Consider the following 15,730-nt stretch of genomic DNA (forward strand, 5'->3'; position numbering starts at 1 on the left):
TGCTTTCCAAAGCTGTTGTTTGTTTTGTTGTTGCCGTTGTTGTTGAGGTTGCCCCCTCCCTCATGACTGGAACTGACTTCCCCTAGTGTAAAGCATTTCTTTCAAGATTTAGAATGAGAGAGGACATGACACTCAGATCTGAAGGTGACAGCAGTAGTGAACTGTCAGCTTCACACTCTTGGTTTGCTATGATCTTAGGTGAGTCACCTCTTTCTAGGCTTAACGGTTTGACTAGATAATATCTGTTCCCTCCAAGAATTTTTGAGCCTTTTTAACAAGACACAGGGCCTTGGTATTAAGGGGATTTTTACATTTCACTGCTGGAAACTATCCTTCCCTGTTCTTCAAGGAGTAAAATTACAGTAAGAGCCAAAACAGCCGCCTACACGAGCTTCTGGCCCTTTAAAAGAAAAAAAAATGTAGAACAGGGCAAGAGGGCGCGGCCGAAGGACTCTGGAGCCTACTAAGCCCGCTTCTTCCGGAAAGTCTCCGAAGGCTTGTCGCTTAGCATCCTGGGACTTGCAGTTCCTTTGGGGTCGCTCTCCCTTGGTATCTCCCTGCTCCTGAGAAGGGATGGACTACAACTCCCAGAGGGCCAAGCGACAGCCCCGCGTCCTGTACTCTCGCTGCGGCTGGGCGGCTAGTTCAAGTTGCCATAGCTGCGAGTCTGGGGAGAGCAGAGTCAGTTGCGCCGCAGCGTTTGGTCAGTTACACCTTCTGGGTCACTGGTAGCCGCGGGAGCCGGGTGGGTCCTCGGCGATGATCCGGCATTAAGGACCTGGAATCATCTCTGTCTCAGGTACCTGCCCCACTGCCCCCTTGTCCTTTCTCTTCCACTTCCCTATCTTATCCTAGACCTTTTAGGGCCCACTTCCCCTCGTTTCAGGGGTGGGGTAACCAGAGCTGCTCAGAGATCTGGGGTGGCGCCGTGGGTGTGTGAAGTGTGTGGCGAGATCGGGGGAGATGGCTGTCCTCACCCCTCCTTCGGCATGGGCGTCCACAGTCAGATACTGACCAAGTTACTCAGTGACTCTGGGCGATGTTGTCCTCCTTTCGGGAGCAGCTCGCCCTGTCACTGGTCTCTGACGCTTTAGCTGCACAAGAGATTATAGGAGATTGGACTCCATCTGTAGGTTTTCCAGAGGATCATCTGGCATTTGCTGGCCTGTCCTAGGATATAACCTGATGTGTTTTTTTTTTTTGGGGGGGTGGGGAGGGGGTACGTTTTCTGTAGTCACAGAAAGTTTGCTACACTCAGGAACACTGTATAGGAAAACCTATTTATTTATTTATTTATTTTCCGTGACAACGTAGGAGTTGCCCCAACCTCAGCTGTTAGCAGTCTCTTATTTGGATTGTTTCTTAGGGATATCGGACCTTGAGTACTACATCCTTTATTGGTTTGATAAACCTAGTGTCTCACGCAGACGTCCTGTAAAACCAGACAATTATAATGTTGCAAGTGCTCAGTATTTATTACTTATTGTTATTGATTATACAGAACAGTGTCTAATAGAAATAAAATATGAACCACACAGGTAATTAAAAATTTTGTAGTACCCACATTAAAAAAGTACAAAGAAACTGGTGAAATTATTTTTAACAATTTACTTGGCATACTGTAAAAAAATATAAAAATATAAAAATAAAAATTTTTTTATTTTATAAAAGATATAAAAATATATAAATACAAATATAAAAATGTATCCAACATAGTAAATATAAAACCTACTGAGATATTTTACATCTTTTTTTTTTAAAGTACTAAGTCTCTAAATCTTGTGTGTATATATATATATATATATGTATATATATATACGTATATATATATATATATATATATATATATATATATATTTATTTATTTTTTTTGTGTGTGTGTTAGCTGGGCTTGACCCAGGGCCTTATGAATGTGAGACCAGCACTCTACCAACTGAGCTAAATCCTTAGCCCTATGGAGCGTGTTTTACATTTATAGTACATGTCAATTTGAACTGGCCAAATTTGTAGAGCTCAGTAACCATATGTGGCTAGTTACTGCTGTATTGGACAGCAGGAGGGGAAGATTAAAATTTTGACAGTTTTACACTGGCCCAGAGAAATTTTGTTGTACTTATTATTATTATTGCACCTGTATCCTCTTATGTCCTTCTGCCTTCGTATAATGGGCAATTTTGAAGTATCTTTCAACAGTTTTTTTTTAAATTAACTTTTAAAAGGACTCTTTTTTACGTGGATAGCTACAGTTCTCTCTGATGATAATCTGTGGATTCTTAAGAGACTATTTCCAAAACAGTAACAAAGAATTGAAAATATTTTTGTCTAACTCTTTTCTACAGCCAAAGACATTTCACTTTTATTTACTTTTGCTTACTTTTGTGCAATCCTATGTGTGAAAAGAACTGGGCTATGTATAAAATATTCTTTTAAAGAGGCTTAGACTGGCTTGGGAATATAATTGGGCCATCAATTCAGAAATAACGTGTTAATTCCTTAACCTGATTGATTTTACCAACAATAGACATGCCCAAGGACTTTTGACTATACTTGGGCTACAATTCACACTGCAGCATGGTCAAGTAAGCTCAAGGGTGACTAGGTACAGGCAGAAGCTATCTGTAAGGAGTATGCTGGCAGGGCACTTGCATATGAAGGATTCCAGTGAAGTCACTTGGGCATTTGGATGACCCTAGGAGCATTTTTTCTGTTCTATGATATGCTATAATCCACACATAAGGAAATTGGCCTACTTTTCACATTTTTTTTAAATTAAAAATTTTAAAGTTGTAGGTATGTGTTATCCCTTGTTTTCTTTATCTGTAGGTGGCTTGGGAAAAATACAAGGGCACCCAAAGATCATCTACTGACTAAATCTTTTGCCCTGAACTTCATGAAGAAATGATAGGAGGCAGACATATGTGCCTTAGAAGAGCACTGAGCTCAGAGGAGAGCAACGAGAAGTTTTGGGGGTGTGCTTTGTAAGTATGCATTCTTCCTTAGTTTCATTTTTGAGATAACAAGTTATTGCAGATTGAGTGAGGAAAAACAAACAAGCAAACAATGCCAACAAGTAGACTTTTGGGGGGGACAAGAAGCTCCTTTCTAATATGTGGTATATAAATAAAATAAGATAGTTTTCATGCAGAGTTACAAAAATTTAAGTGAGCAAAATATGTGATGATATCTTTACAACTCTTACAAAGCAACAGTATTGCAACTATTTCTATTAGACAAATATTTGAATAACTTATTTTATCCAAGGCACTGTGTTATGCATCTTTTTTCAGGCATATTTCTTTTATTATAGTTATCTTTATTTTGCAAAAGTGTCAGTTGAAGCTCAGGTTATTTGGTTTGCTTGGGATTCTGGAGCCAAAAGAGTGGTCTTTATTTCCAAATCTTTTGACTCTAAATATCAGTTCTGCCCACTTCACAGGTGCTCCATTGTTCTTTGTAATTGCCCTCTAATAGGATTTGATTTGTACTCAGCATTTTTGGGTTATGTGTACCATTATAGCAGAGTTTACTGTTAAAATTTGTCACTTAGGAAGAAAAAGTCGGCTACGATCTACATACTGTGGGGTCGGGCTCCAAATTCCTCAATAGGACACCCATAGCACAACAGTTAATAACTAGAATCAACAAATGGGACTTACTCAAACTAAAAAGTTTTTTCTCAGCAAAAGAAACAATAAGAGAGGTAAATAGGGAGCCTACATCCTGGGAACAAATCTTTACTCCTCACACTTCAGATAGAGCCCTAATATCCAAAGTATACAAAGAACTCAAAAAATTAGACAACAAGATAACAAATAACCCAATCAACAAATGGGCCAAAGACATGAACAGACACTTCTCAGAGGAGGACATACAATCAATCAACAAGTACATGAAAAAATGCTCACCATCCCTAGCAGTCAGAGAAATGCAAATCAAAACCACCCTAAGATATCATCTCACTCCAGTAAGATTGGCAGCCATTATGAAGTCAAACAACAACAAGTGCTGGCGAGGATGTGGGGAAAAGGGTACACTTGTTCATTGTTGGTGGGACTGCAAATTGGTGCAGCCAATCTGGAAAGCAGTATGGAGATTTCTTGGAAAGCTGGGAATGGAACCACCATTTGACCCAGCTATTCCCCTTCTCGGTCTATTCCCTAAAGACCTAAATAGAGCATGCTACAGGGACACTGCTACATCGATGTTCATAGCAGCACAATTCACAATAGCAAGACTGTGGAACCAACCTAGATGCCCTTCAATAGACGAATGGATAAAAAAAATGTGGCATTTATACACAATGGAGTATTACTCTGCATTAAGAAATGACAAAATCATAGAATTTGGAGGGAAATGGATGGCATTAGAGCAGATTATGCTAAGTGAAGCCAGCCAATCCCTAAAAAACAAATACCAAATGTCTTCTTTGATATAAGGAGAGTAACTAAGAACAGAATAGGGACGAAGAGCATGAGAAGAAGATTAACATTAAACAGGGACGAGAGGTGGGAGGGAAAGGGAGGGAGAAGGGAAATTGCATGGAAATGGAAGGAGACCCTCAGGGTTATACAAAATTACATACAAGAGGTAGCCAGGGGAAAGGGAAAAATAATACAAGGGGGAGATATGAACTGCAGTAGAGGGGGTAGAGAGAGAAGAGGGGAGGGGAGGGGAGGGGAGGGGGATAGTAAAGGATAGGAAAGGCAGCAGAATACAACAGACCCTAGTATGGCAATATATAAATCAATGGAAGTGTAACTGATGTGATTCTGCAATTTGTATACGGGGTAAAAATAGGAGTTCATAACCCACTTGAATCAAAGTGTGAAATATGATATATCAAGAACTATGTAATGTTTTGAACAACCAACAATAAAAAAAAAAAAAAATTTGTCACTTAGCCTGGCAGAGTGGCGCATGCTTGTCATCCCAGTGGCTTGGGAGGCTGAGATGGAAAAATCTCCAGTTCAAAAGCAACTCAGTGAGACCTTGTCTTTTAAAAAAATACAAAATAGGGCTGAGGATGTGGCTCAGTGGTTGAGTGCCCCTGAGTTCAATCCCCAGTACGCCCCCCAACCACCCCTCGCCCAGCCCCCCCCAAAAAAAGTCTCTTTAAATGTTCAAAGCCTTCTATTATTTTTCTTAGTTTTTTCAAAATATAATGGCTCTTACATTATTATTGAAGAGACAGGTATAATTTATGGTTTACATAAAATGAGCATATTCAACATGAATTGTCATTGACAATCAAGGGTATGATGTTAAAATTAAATTTTGCAACAGATTTAAAGTTATAGACGTTTTTAGTATTTTTGTGTTGCATATTGATAAGAGGCACTTAAGCATACAGAAGAGACACAAAGATTGCTGGTGTTCAAGATTCTTAGGATTAAAGAATTTTAGAGCTGGAGGGGCCTAACTGGATAATGTAGTCCAGAAATTCTCAACTGTGTAGTCTTGACACATTTTTTTTTTAAATTACCAGATTTTATTTAGCATGCCAATACAATTTATCCTGGTAATAAATTAATATGTAGTTATAAAAATGTTTGTGCATTTTAGTTAGAAAAATGCTTTTTAATGTATAAAGTATACGCAGATCCTTCAAACAGCCGACTTAATTTTCAAACTCAGAAGTGTGGTAACATCGCTGATGAAATTGGGAGTTTCCCTGTAATTCATGATTCAGAAGTTTTGAGTTTATCAAGGTTTCAATTGCCCTTTCCATTCTGGCAATCCCCCACACCTGAAATGAGAACTGATAGCTGAAAACGTTGATCCCATCTCCTATAGCTGTACAGGTGAGGGATCCACTGGCCTGGTCTCAAGACCCCAGAGCTAATCAGACAGAGATTGGATTAAATCAGTTCACAGAGGTGCTCCACAAATGTCTGTGGGGCTAAATAAGGCACAAGCATCACTCAGAACTCCAATCATACCTGAAAAACCTAGATTTTACTTTCTGCTTACTATACAATTAATTCTTGTTATGTTCTGTTATAGTTCTCAAACTTAAACAACACAGTTGCTTTAAAACAAAATCATTCCTATTATTGCAGCATTATCAACAATCACTGACTGCCAATGCTGTTTGTATTTCTTTTCTCCTGGGATGTTTAAACTTGGGCAAATTTTCTTGCTGTTCTATGCTCACAGTAGACCCACACCAAGGATGTCTGTTCTTGCTTGAAATTCATTGGCAGCAGAGAAAGTTTATATATAGTTAGTACCATCTAAAATGAGGTTGAGACAGTTCATTTCTCTTTGCAGGTCACTGCCCACTAGAGTTAACTTGTATCCTGCTCTGTTCATCTGAGCAGTCACTTTGCTTTTCAAAGTTGTGTGGATTACTTCTGGGCTGACAGTGTTCCAAGCAGCAGTGAGACTTCTCATCATGTCACAAATATGCCATATAATGTACAAAGTATATCTAGCATATAATTTTTGATTTATTATGTCTCAGCCTAATGGTTGAATACAGCCATGCTAATGCCAGATTTTTTTTTTTAAGTCCACTTGTTTTAATTTAAACTTCCAAAGATTGTGTGAGTTTATTTATCAACCAGTATAGAACACTCATACTCTAAGAAGCTTTTCTAATTGCAGGAGCCATACCTAAAACAACTTGCCAGGTATGGGTGCATTTTCATATAGACAGCAAAGTTGTGTTTATAATGGAAATTTTTTTCCAATTTTCTTGTGATTCTAATTTCTTGCTACTCTCAGCACTCTAGCAAAGGAAGACTAATAGTCTATCTTCATATATTTCTCTTACTCCCTAGCAACATTTCTTTGTAGGAGTGCATGTTTGGTTTGGTTGCATGCTGTAGAGGCTTATTAGATGTGTCCACATGGACATATTTATTCAGAACAGGCCTCCCATTTTTAAGTTCATTCTCTATTGTAGATGCTTTACTTTTTAGGAGTAGTGACACAATACTGTGATAGGCTAAAAGCACTGGAACTAGCCACAGAGACTTGGCATTAACCTGTCTGTGAAATGCAATTTCATTAGTTTTATCAGAAAATAAACAAAAATCAAGATACAAAAATATGTGCTTTGATCTGGTAAAATAGTTAAAGCATTCATTTACTAATTTGGCATGTTTAACTCCTCTTGTTGTTAACAACTTTGCTTCCTTCTGATTTTTTTTTTTTAATCTTGTCATGATTTTTAAGGAACATAAGGACTCTCCATTTCTTCAATCATTTCACTGTAGATTTTTCTTCCTTATTCACTACCACAATAGAACTCTGTGCATGAAGTGTAACAGAAAAAACATGCTGAACAGAACCTGAACATTCTAATAATAGCAAGACTGGGGAGACTGGCTTGGTGAGGGAACTGGAAGTGCAGTACTGATGAAGGAATAAATTTTAAGTTAGAGTAATAAAGCTGATGTCAAATTTCAAAGAAAGGGCTAATTTTAACCATATTGGTTACTAATTAAAAATATATCTTTTAAACTGAGGTAGATGATGCTGTTATCAGATACTGAATTAGGTTTAAGGTATAAGGGAAAGAAAGCACTGATATAAAATTATCTTCATTTAAATTCAGATGGATAATTAAGAATGCTTCCAATTCAACATCCTAAACATGAAATCCAGGTATGACCTATCTGGTGCTCACTTTTCTATTTGAAGATGAACTCAGCAGTTGGTGAAAAGATCCACACGCTAACAGAATGGCAAACCACAAAACAGTTGTCCCCATGAAAAAAATCAGTTACTCTGCATTTGATATTTCCACCTGGGCTCATTCTCAACTGTTCAGGATGTGGATTCCTGAAGGTTTCTTCAGCATTTAACTAATTCTTTGTTGGTTGAAGGGGCCGGGACTGTTTCTCCACACATAAATTGATCTTTGTCATAAATCACTTTTATAATGAGAGAGCAGCTAGGACACGTTGCCACGTCTTCCCCATTCTCCAAATCTTCCTTGGTGATAGAAAAGTTATCCCCACATGGACAGGGGTAGAAATACGTTTCGGAGTCCTCCTCATATTGGAAGTCCTCGATCTCCACCTCGTCGTGAAACACTGCCATGGGGTCGTTGGGGCCGGCAGAGGGCAGGTGCCCCAGCCGTCTGACAACGCCTCTGTTGGTGAAACTTCCATGTCTTGACACATTTTGAAACAATCTAAAAATACCTTAGACTGGATTCACTATTATTTCTGTAATAATTTCACTTGGTTGATTCTGATATGAAATGATTTTAATATAGTCATATCATTTCATAGCATTTTTTTTCTTGTAACAATGTATTATTACATATCCACACATAAAATCCTACCTTTTCTCTTGTAATGGCTACATAGCAGTTTGATGTATCCATTATCAGCTAATTTGTATTTTTTCTTATAAGTATAAATAATTCTGCAGTGAAATTCTTATACATATCTACACTTAAGATGTATAAATATATTTCCTTTTGTTTTCCTAGGATGACATTTATAGAAGTAGAATTTGAAAGTCAAAACGTATGCATATTACTTAACTTTTATTTATATTTCGAAGTTCTCCAGAAGAGCAGTTCTAATTTTTATAGCTAATACTCATACAAGTATGCCCTTATGAACCCCTGATTAAAAAAAAGAATGTAATTATATTATTTTAATTTGCAATTCTTTAGTGAAACTAAGTATGTTTATACATTTGTTAGTGCTATTTGTATCCTGTGAATTGCCTGTTTATGTATCCTTTGTGCCTTTTACTACCAGACTATTCTTCTTGTACTTTTAAAAAGCTGATTAATCTTTTGGTTCTCATTTGTGAATATTTTTCTGAAATTTTCCTTTAGTTTTAAAATCTTTCTGGTGTTTTATTATCAGTAATTATGGATGATTTTTAGAGGCTTATCAGGCATTTTCAGGTGTATATACCTCTGATAAAGGCCTGATAAATTCATATAGCTTTAACATAGATCTTATACAATGCTGATACTTGAAGTGTTTGGGAAATGGAAATATTTGTGGTTACATGAATCCATTTAGCTAATGAACATTTAAAAATCTTCTCTCTGCTTAGGTTTTGTCAGGAACCAAGTGCTGGTGAATGAATATACCCATGAGTGAATGGATGAGTGAATTAATGATAAGCCTGATGCTGAATATTCTTAATTAATTGTCCACACCCCACTTGATAGAGAACTAGGACTTTGGGTTATTTTTCCCTCTTTCAGCGGGAAGCAGTTTGGAGATGTTGTTGCCCATTTTTCTATAGAAATGGAATGTAGAAATTGACAGTGGGGAAATGTAAAAGTGGTCCACTTTATGATTTGAATATCCCTTGCTGCTGTTCCATTGTAATTTATTTTTAAAACGAATGTGTTTCTTTCTCTTTCTCCTTTCGCCTCTCTAATCTCTCCTTTTCCCTAATCCCAGGGGAAACAGGACTACCTTTCGTCCCCATTTTAGGAAGATTTGTCTGTCCCACTTTAGGGATGAAGTAATCCAGACTTTGGGATTGTTACCTGTAGATCTCAATAATGACTGTCTTCCAAATTAACAAGTGAATTACAACTCCAACAAAGAGCACTTGGAATGTAGTCTTTAAATCTCATCTTTGAAAGCTCCTTGTTCTTGCCAACAGGTAGAATCACAGCAGTGGGACAGGAGTCCCCTGTTTCCCCTTCACTAGCAAAGCAATAAAACTTCTTTTTCCTTTTTCTTAAAAAAAAAAAAAAAAAAAGCTAGCATAGACCCTGGTTTGTAGTTAGAATCCTTCTTACTGAATTTACACTTAAATTTATTTTATTATCCTGTCTGATTAATCTGGAAACAAATTTCAAACTGCTAGGCTTTATAAACAGCAAGTACTAATTAAAATAATAAAGAAATTCTTTTGGAAAATGGCCTAGATTAATTATCTCAAGTCTTCAAACAATAGGGACTGAGTTGTAAAATAGCATAAACATGAATACTTAACAATGTCTATTATAGGATAAATGAGATACACAATTCAAATTCATTTTAACACATACTAAAACTTATTAGTAACTGAATCAAACCTAAGGTTTACTTGAGTAATTGTTAATCATTTTAATTTACAATAGTCGTTTTTAGCTTCTTGCATTCCTCAATTATTTTTTTAATATTTTATTTTTTAGTTATATTTGAACACAATACCTTTATTTTGTTTATTTATTTTTATTGGTGCTGAGGATTTAACCCAGAGCCTTGCACGTGCTAGGCGAGTGCTCTACCTCTGAGCCACAATCCCAGCCCCTCCTCAATTATTCTTTATCTGTACTATAAAACTCTAAATTCAAATTACCTAGGCTCTGGGGCTGGAGATGTGGCTCAAGCAGTAGCGCGCTCGCCTGGCATGCATGCGGCCCGGGTTTGATCCTCAGCACCACATACAAACAAAGATGTTGTGTCCACTGAAAACTAAAAAGGAAATAAATATTAAAAAAAAAAATTATCTAGGCTCTTCCCCATCTGGATCCATTCTCTGTGTTGTTTCCATGTACCAGTTGCCACTCACACACAAACCTTTTTTAGCCATTTTAAAGTCTTCACTCTCCCACCATCAAGCTCTTTTTTCTTTCTACCATTCATAAAATTGACTATTCATTCTTTAAAATAATAATCACAGGGACTGGGGCTATAAATCATGATGTATTTGCCTAGCATGCGTGAGGACCTGGTTCCAATTCCTACTACCACAGGAAAAAAAATAGAAAAAAGAAAAAAAATAGTTATAATAATTCACTTTTTCTACAGTATTTCCCTTTACTCAGAAACACATAGCTCAGGCTAAACCATGCAAAGGCCAGATTGTGTTAGAATAAAACATCTTTCTCTTAGATAGGCTTATACCTATAGGTAGTCCAAGATCTTTCTTCTCAAGAGACTTCTGGTAAGATCAACATAGCATGGTCCATGTCCTAAAGAGCCAGTAGCAGATACAAAATAAGAAACACAGAAAGACAATCAGAGAGGATTCCTGAAATCATGGCTGACAGATGGAAACCTTTAAAACAGACAGACCATACATACAAATTTTTTCCACTTACTTGCCTCTGTCAGACCAACTCCAACTGCAAGATTGTATAATAATTCAGAAAGCTATTCAAAAGCTAGATCATTACAGTAAAACATTATCTTAGACAGGCTTACACCTATAGGTGGCTCTATCTTCAGCTTTGCCTCTGACAGACCAACTACAATTGCAAGATTGTATAAAAAAGAAACAGAGACAACCAGAGAGGAGCCCCACAACCATGGATGACAGATGTAAACCTTTAAAATAAACCAGTCAGGATCTTTCCCAAAAGACTACCTATAGTATCAGTGCAGTATTGGCCATGTCTTAAAAGAGGCAGTAACAGATACAAACAAAAACACAGACAGACAACCAGAGGAAATTCCCAAACCCAAGGTCAACAAACAGATGAGAACCTAGAACAGACCAGAAGGAAGTAAATATCCCTAGGTTCTGGAGTTCTGCTTAACCATGACTCTTAGACCAATGGCACCACAGATGTCCCCACAAAGAAAGACCAGGTGTGTGGACTCAAGGGTCTTGCATACACACCAAGGGATTTACCAGATGTCCAAGGGTGTTACAACTTTACTGAGTTCAGTTTCCTTTTTCTCAAAGTGGATCACCATGGAGTAATCTGTACCATTCAGGGAGAGAAGACAGGAGTTCCCCAAAGCAAAAGGAGTTTGGCAGCTGCTGGGGTATTCCCTCATTTCCCTTTGCTCACCAGAATAGCTCCTCTGGTACGACCCAAGACAAACTCACCTGTTTTCTTACTCTCCCGAAGTTGGCTCTCAACAATTTAGTTGGCTAGCTACTTTGCATCCTCAGCTTAGAAGTGAGGTTGCTTGGAGAATCAAGCCTGCCCAAGAAAGCTGGAGCAGGGGCTGCTTTCAGGTCCCATCTGGGTGTGGTGCTAAATTTGTCACTGAAATCTTGGTCCTTGTCCCTGAAGCCAATCCAGTAAAGCCAACAGGTTTTGAGAAAAAGGAAAAAGTTTTATTGCTTTGGTAGCAAAGGAGAAACACAGGTGATTCCTGTCCCAGAGGCTGTAATTCTTGCTGCTGTTTTGCTGTAACAGAATATCTGGGACTGCGTGATTTATAAAGGAAAGAATTTTATTTGGGTTACAATCCCAGTGTCTAGATAGCCCATGCAGCACCATGCTATTATCTGAGAAGAACCCCACTGGCTGCCTGGGCAATGAGATGGGGAGGGGAGGTCACATGGCAAGAGAAGTAGCAAAGGAGGCAGCTGAGAAATCTAAACTCCTTTTAACAATCCATTTTTTAAAATATATATATATTCTGACACAATATCTTTGTTTTACTTATTCATTTATTTATTTTATGTGGTGCTGAGGATCGAACCCAGTTCCTTATGAATGCATGCATTCGAGGCAAGCGCTCAATCACTGAGCTATAACCCCAGCCCCCAACCCTTTGTTTTGGTGACCAATTAAATCCTGGAAAACCTAACCCAGTTCCCAGCATCCAGCTGTTAATCCTTTCAGAGGGTGATGTCTCAGGTGACAGAACCACCTTCCTTCTAATCAGTCCCCACCTCTTGAAGATTCCTCCACCTTTCAAGATCCCTATACAGCGACCAAGCATCCCAAGCATCCGGCACATAAATCTTTGGAGGACAAACCATAGGAAACCATGAACAAATAGTCTGATGAAATTTAGAGTCTAGTAGGTAGACAGACAGGTAAACAGCCAGTTAGCAAACTGTGGGATGTGTTGAGGTCCTGCCACAGTGGGAATGCAGCAGAAGGCACTTGGGGCAGTGAAGGAAGTCACTCAAGGGAAAGTTTCCTCTGGACTGAAACTGGAAGGAAAAGTTGGAGTTAGTTAAGGGAAAAGAAGGGACAAGAATGTTCAAGGTGGTAAGTGTAGGATAGGCCTGAAAGTGTGATGAGTTTGACGTATTTGGGAAAATGAAAACAAAACATCCATGGCACCAATAATTATATTTCCTGTAGTATTTAATTAGTGTCTTGCTGCGTTATGGAACTGTGAGAATGAAGAGGGAAGAAAGATCACTTCTGTCTGGAGAGAGGAAACTTCACTGAGATTGTATTATTATTATTATTAATTAAAAATTTTTTTTTGGTACTGGGGATTAAACCCATGGGTGCTCTACTACTGAGCTATACCCCAGCCCGTTTTATTTTTATTTATTTTTATATGTGGTGCTGAGGATTGAACCCCGTGCCTTACGCACACTGGGCAAATGCTGTCCCACTGAGCCACAACCCCAGCCCCTGAGATTGTATTATTTAAGCTTAGCCTCGAAGGATGAGAATTTATGTAGGTGGGAATATTAACAGGAGAAGGCATTCCAATACTAATGAGGGTTGGGAACATAGGGGAATAGCTGGTGTAACAGCAGAATGTAGGCCTTATAGTCCATGATTTTTTTTTTTTTTTTTTTTTTAAGAGAAAGGTGAGTAACTGGGGTCTTGAATTCTTGATTTCTAGATCCAGTGGGCAGTGGTGAGTCAGTGAAGGTTGGAAAGGATAGGAAAACAGAGTTAGGAAGCTATTTTCATAGCTAGGTACAAGTGAAGAAAAGTCTTGAATTGTAAGTAGTGCTCAGGGCAATGACAAGGGAAAACTGGTTAGGACACTCCACCTTCCAGAAAGATTTACACACTTGGCAGCTGTGTAACCTTGAGTACCTTAGTTTCTCTAAGCCTTTTTTCTCAGGAATATATTGTGATGGACATGGTACCTATTTATAGAGTTATTGTCATATAGCAATTTTTGATGTTAAAGCCTTAGCTATTATCTTTAAGATTTTTGGAATTGGCATTCTTAACTGGGGTCCACTCCATGTACCTCAGAAATTCAATTTTGTGATATAATCGATTTTAAATGATACCAATTCCTTTCTGGTATTTTCTAATTCTTTTCTAATCCTATGTATCTTAAATTTTAATTTATTCATTTAAAACATTTGGGAAGGATTCACATGCAGTGAAGGATAAGTCCCTTTTAATTTAGAAATTTTTATTATATTTTGGAAAGAAAATATATATCATTCTATTTATCTACTTTTAAAATTCAGATAAGAAACATAGAACTTTTCAATAAATATATTAGTAAGTATAATAAAATGTATTCCGGATCTTTATTATAGAAAAGTTAAGGGAAAGATGAAAAGGTATAAAGTAAAAAAATGGTGGGCAAGAAAGAAAATATAGGGATTGGGAAAGAATGGTGGGAAAAGAAAGCTGTGTACATATACCATCCCAAAAGATAATATTTATTTATTTATCTTAAAATAAGGCTTTAGGATATGACTTCTAAAAATATAGGAACATTTTCCTGTCTAAAAGAGGTTGTAATCATTCTTAACAAGAAAAAAGATTATTTTAAAGCCATCCTAAAATAGCTGTAGAAAGATGGATTTATAGCAGATTTACATATTTAACACTTTACCATCTTATTTTAATTTTTAAATCTCTATTTCCAAGTAAATAAGTATTTAAAGAATACTCTGACTTTAAATGCATTTCTGGAGAGGATGAGAAGCATGGATCATGAGAAATAAGGAGCAAAGGGCAAAAGAAGCTTTTCAGTGATGTATTTGGAACTTAAACAATGCTTTTTACCTGTGTGAATACAATGGGAAAAAGCATGTGACTTAGAAATACAAGATTTGGGTTCTAGTTCTGCTATTTTATTTTTTTGCAAAGCAAAAGTACTTAAACATTCATTTTATTTTAGTAGCAAAAGTAAAGTTGTAATTATATCAACTTTATAGGATTGAAATAAAAACATGAGAAAATGCTAATGTAAAGACTTTGTAAGCTCTAAAGCCATATGCAAATTTAAGGAATAAATGACAAAAAGAAATATTTCCCTTTGTTAAAATTGTCATTGTTTTTTGGTTCACTAGGAAAGTCAAGAATACTTTCTTTTTAACAAGTATGCTTTATGAAATGCTTAAGAAACAACTTGTTTTTTATGAAAAACTGAAGTTGTTAGGGGAAACAAATACTCCAATTGCTACTTAAAATTACTTTGAATTTTTTTTTCTCAAATACTGCTAGACTGTCATGTATTCTATCAACTGCTTATGCCTATTTTTTGCATCCTAATTTGGATTTGCCTTTTTTATTTCCATCATTATAAGAAGACTATCACATACATCTGCAGTCTGAAACCAATCTCTTCTGAAGGATTAATAGGGTTCAGAGGAAACTTCAGCAAATCAATTATCTTCTGAACCAAAGCAAATGCTTTATTAGTAAAAACTATATATAATATATACGTATGTGTACACATATACATATATATGTATATACATATACTTATGATATATCTCTATATATATCAGCATTTCTGTATAACAGATAAAACATTGATGCATACAACAATAAATGTTTAATGCTTGGACAATGGGTCAGTTAGGCTGTCTGTTTATTGTGTCAGACTCGTTCACTTGTCTGGGGTGAGCTGCCTGGTCTGCTGAGCTAAGCTGGAAGACACTGGGGCATGTCCTCATACTCAGGAAGAGTTTTAGAGCAAGATGAAAAGAAAGAAGACTTGCAAGAGAACATGTGCCACTGCATACTCCCATTTCAAGCCTCTACTTGTATCACAACCACTACAATCCTATTGACCAAGCAGAGCCCAGAGTTGGGGGTCCTTGGCAGGTAACTACTTATGGTGAGAGGGCAGCGTATATAAGAATTTCGGCCACATTATATAATGTATTACACTGGTGT

General features: G+C 37.1%; 2 protein-coding genes across 3 annotated transcripts in view; one reads left to right on the plus strand and one right to left on the minus strand.

The window, feature by feature from the left end:
- Positions 1-664: 664 nt before the first annotated feature.
- Positions 665-15,730, plus strand: part of Cep128 (centrosomal protein 128) — a 387,702-nt gene continuing 372,636 nt past the window's right edge. For both annotated transcript variants that reach the window (XM_076848049.2, XM_076848048.2), the window contains exons 1-2: positions 665-799; positions 2,824-2,978. The gene's annotated coding sequence lies outside the window, so the exon portion shown is untranslated. The remainder of the gene's footprint in view (positions 800-2,823; positions 2,979-15,730) is intronic.
- Positions 7,672-8,113, minus strand: LOC143641514 (diphthamide biosynthesis protein 3-like). The gene has a single exon (XM_077109014.1). The coding sequence runs from the start codon at positions 8,047-8,049 to the stop codon at positions 7,801-7,803; it is 249 nt and encodes an 82-aa protein (XP_076965129.1). The 5' UTR covers positions 8,050-8,113; the 3' UTR covers positions 7,672-7,800.

The sequence above is a fragment of the Callospermophilus lateralis genome, chromosome 3 (genome assembly GCF_048772815.1).
Source record: "Callospermophilus lateralis isolate mCalLat2 chromosome 3, mCalLat2.hap1, whole genome shotgun sequence".
Lineage (NCBI taxonomy): Eukaryota > Metazoa > Chordata > Mammalia > Rodentia > Sciuridae > Callospermophilus > Callospermophilus lateralis.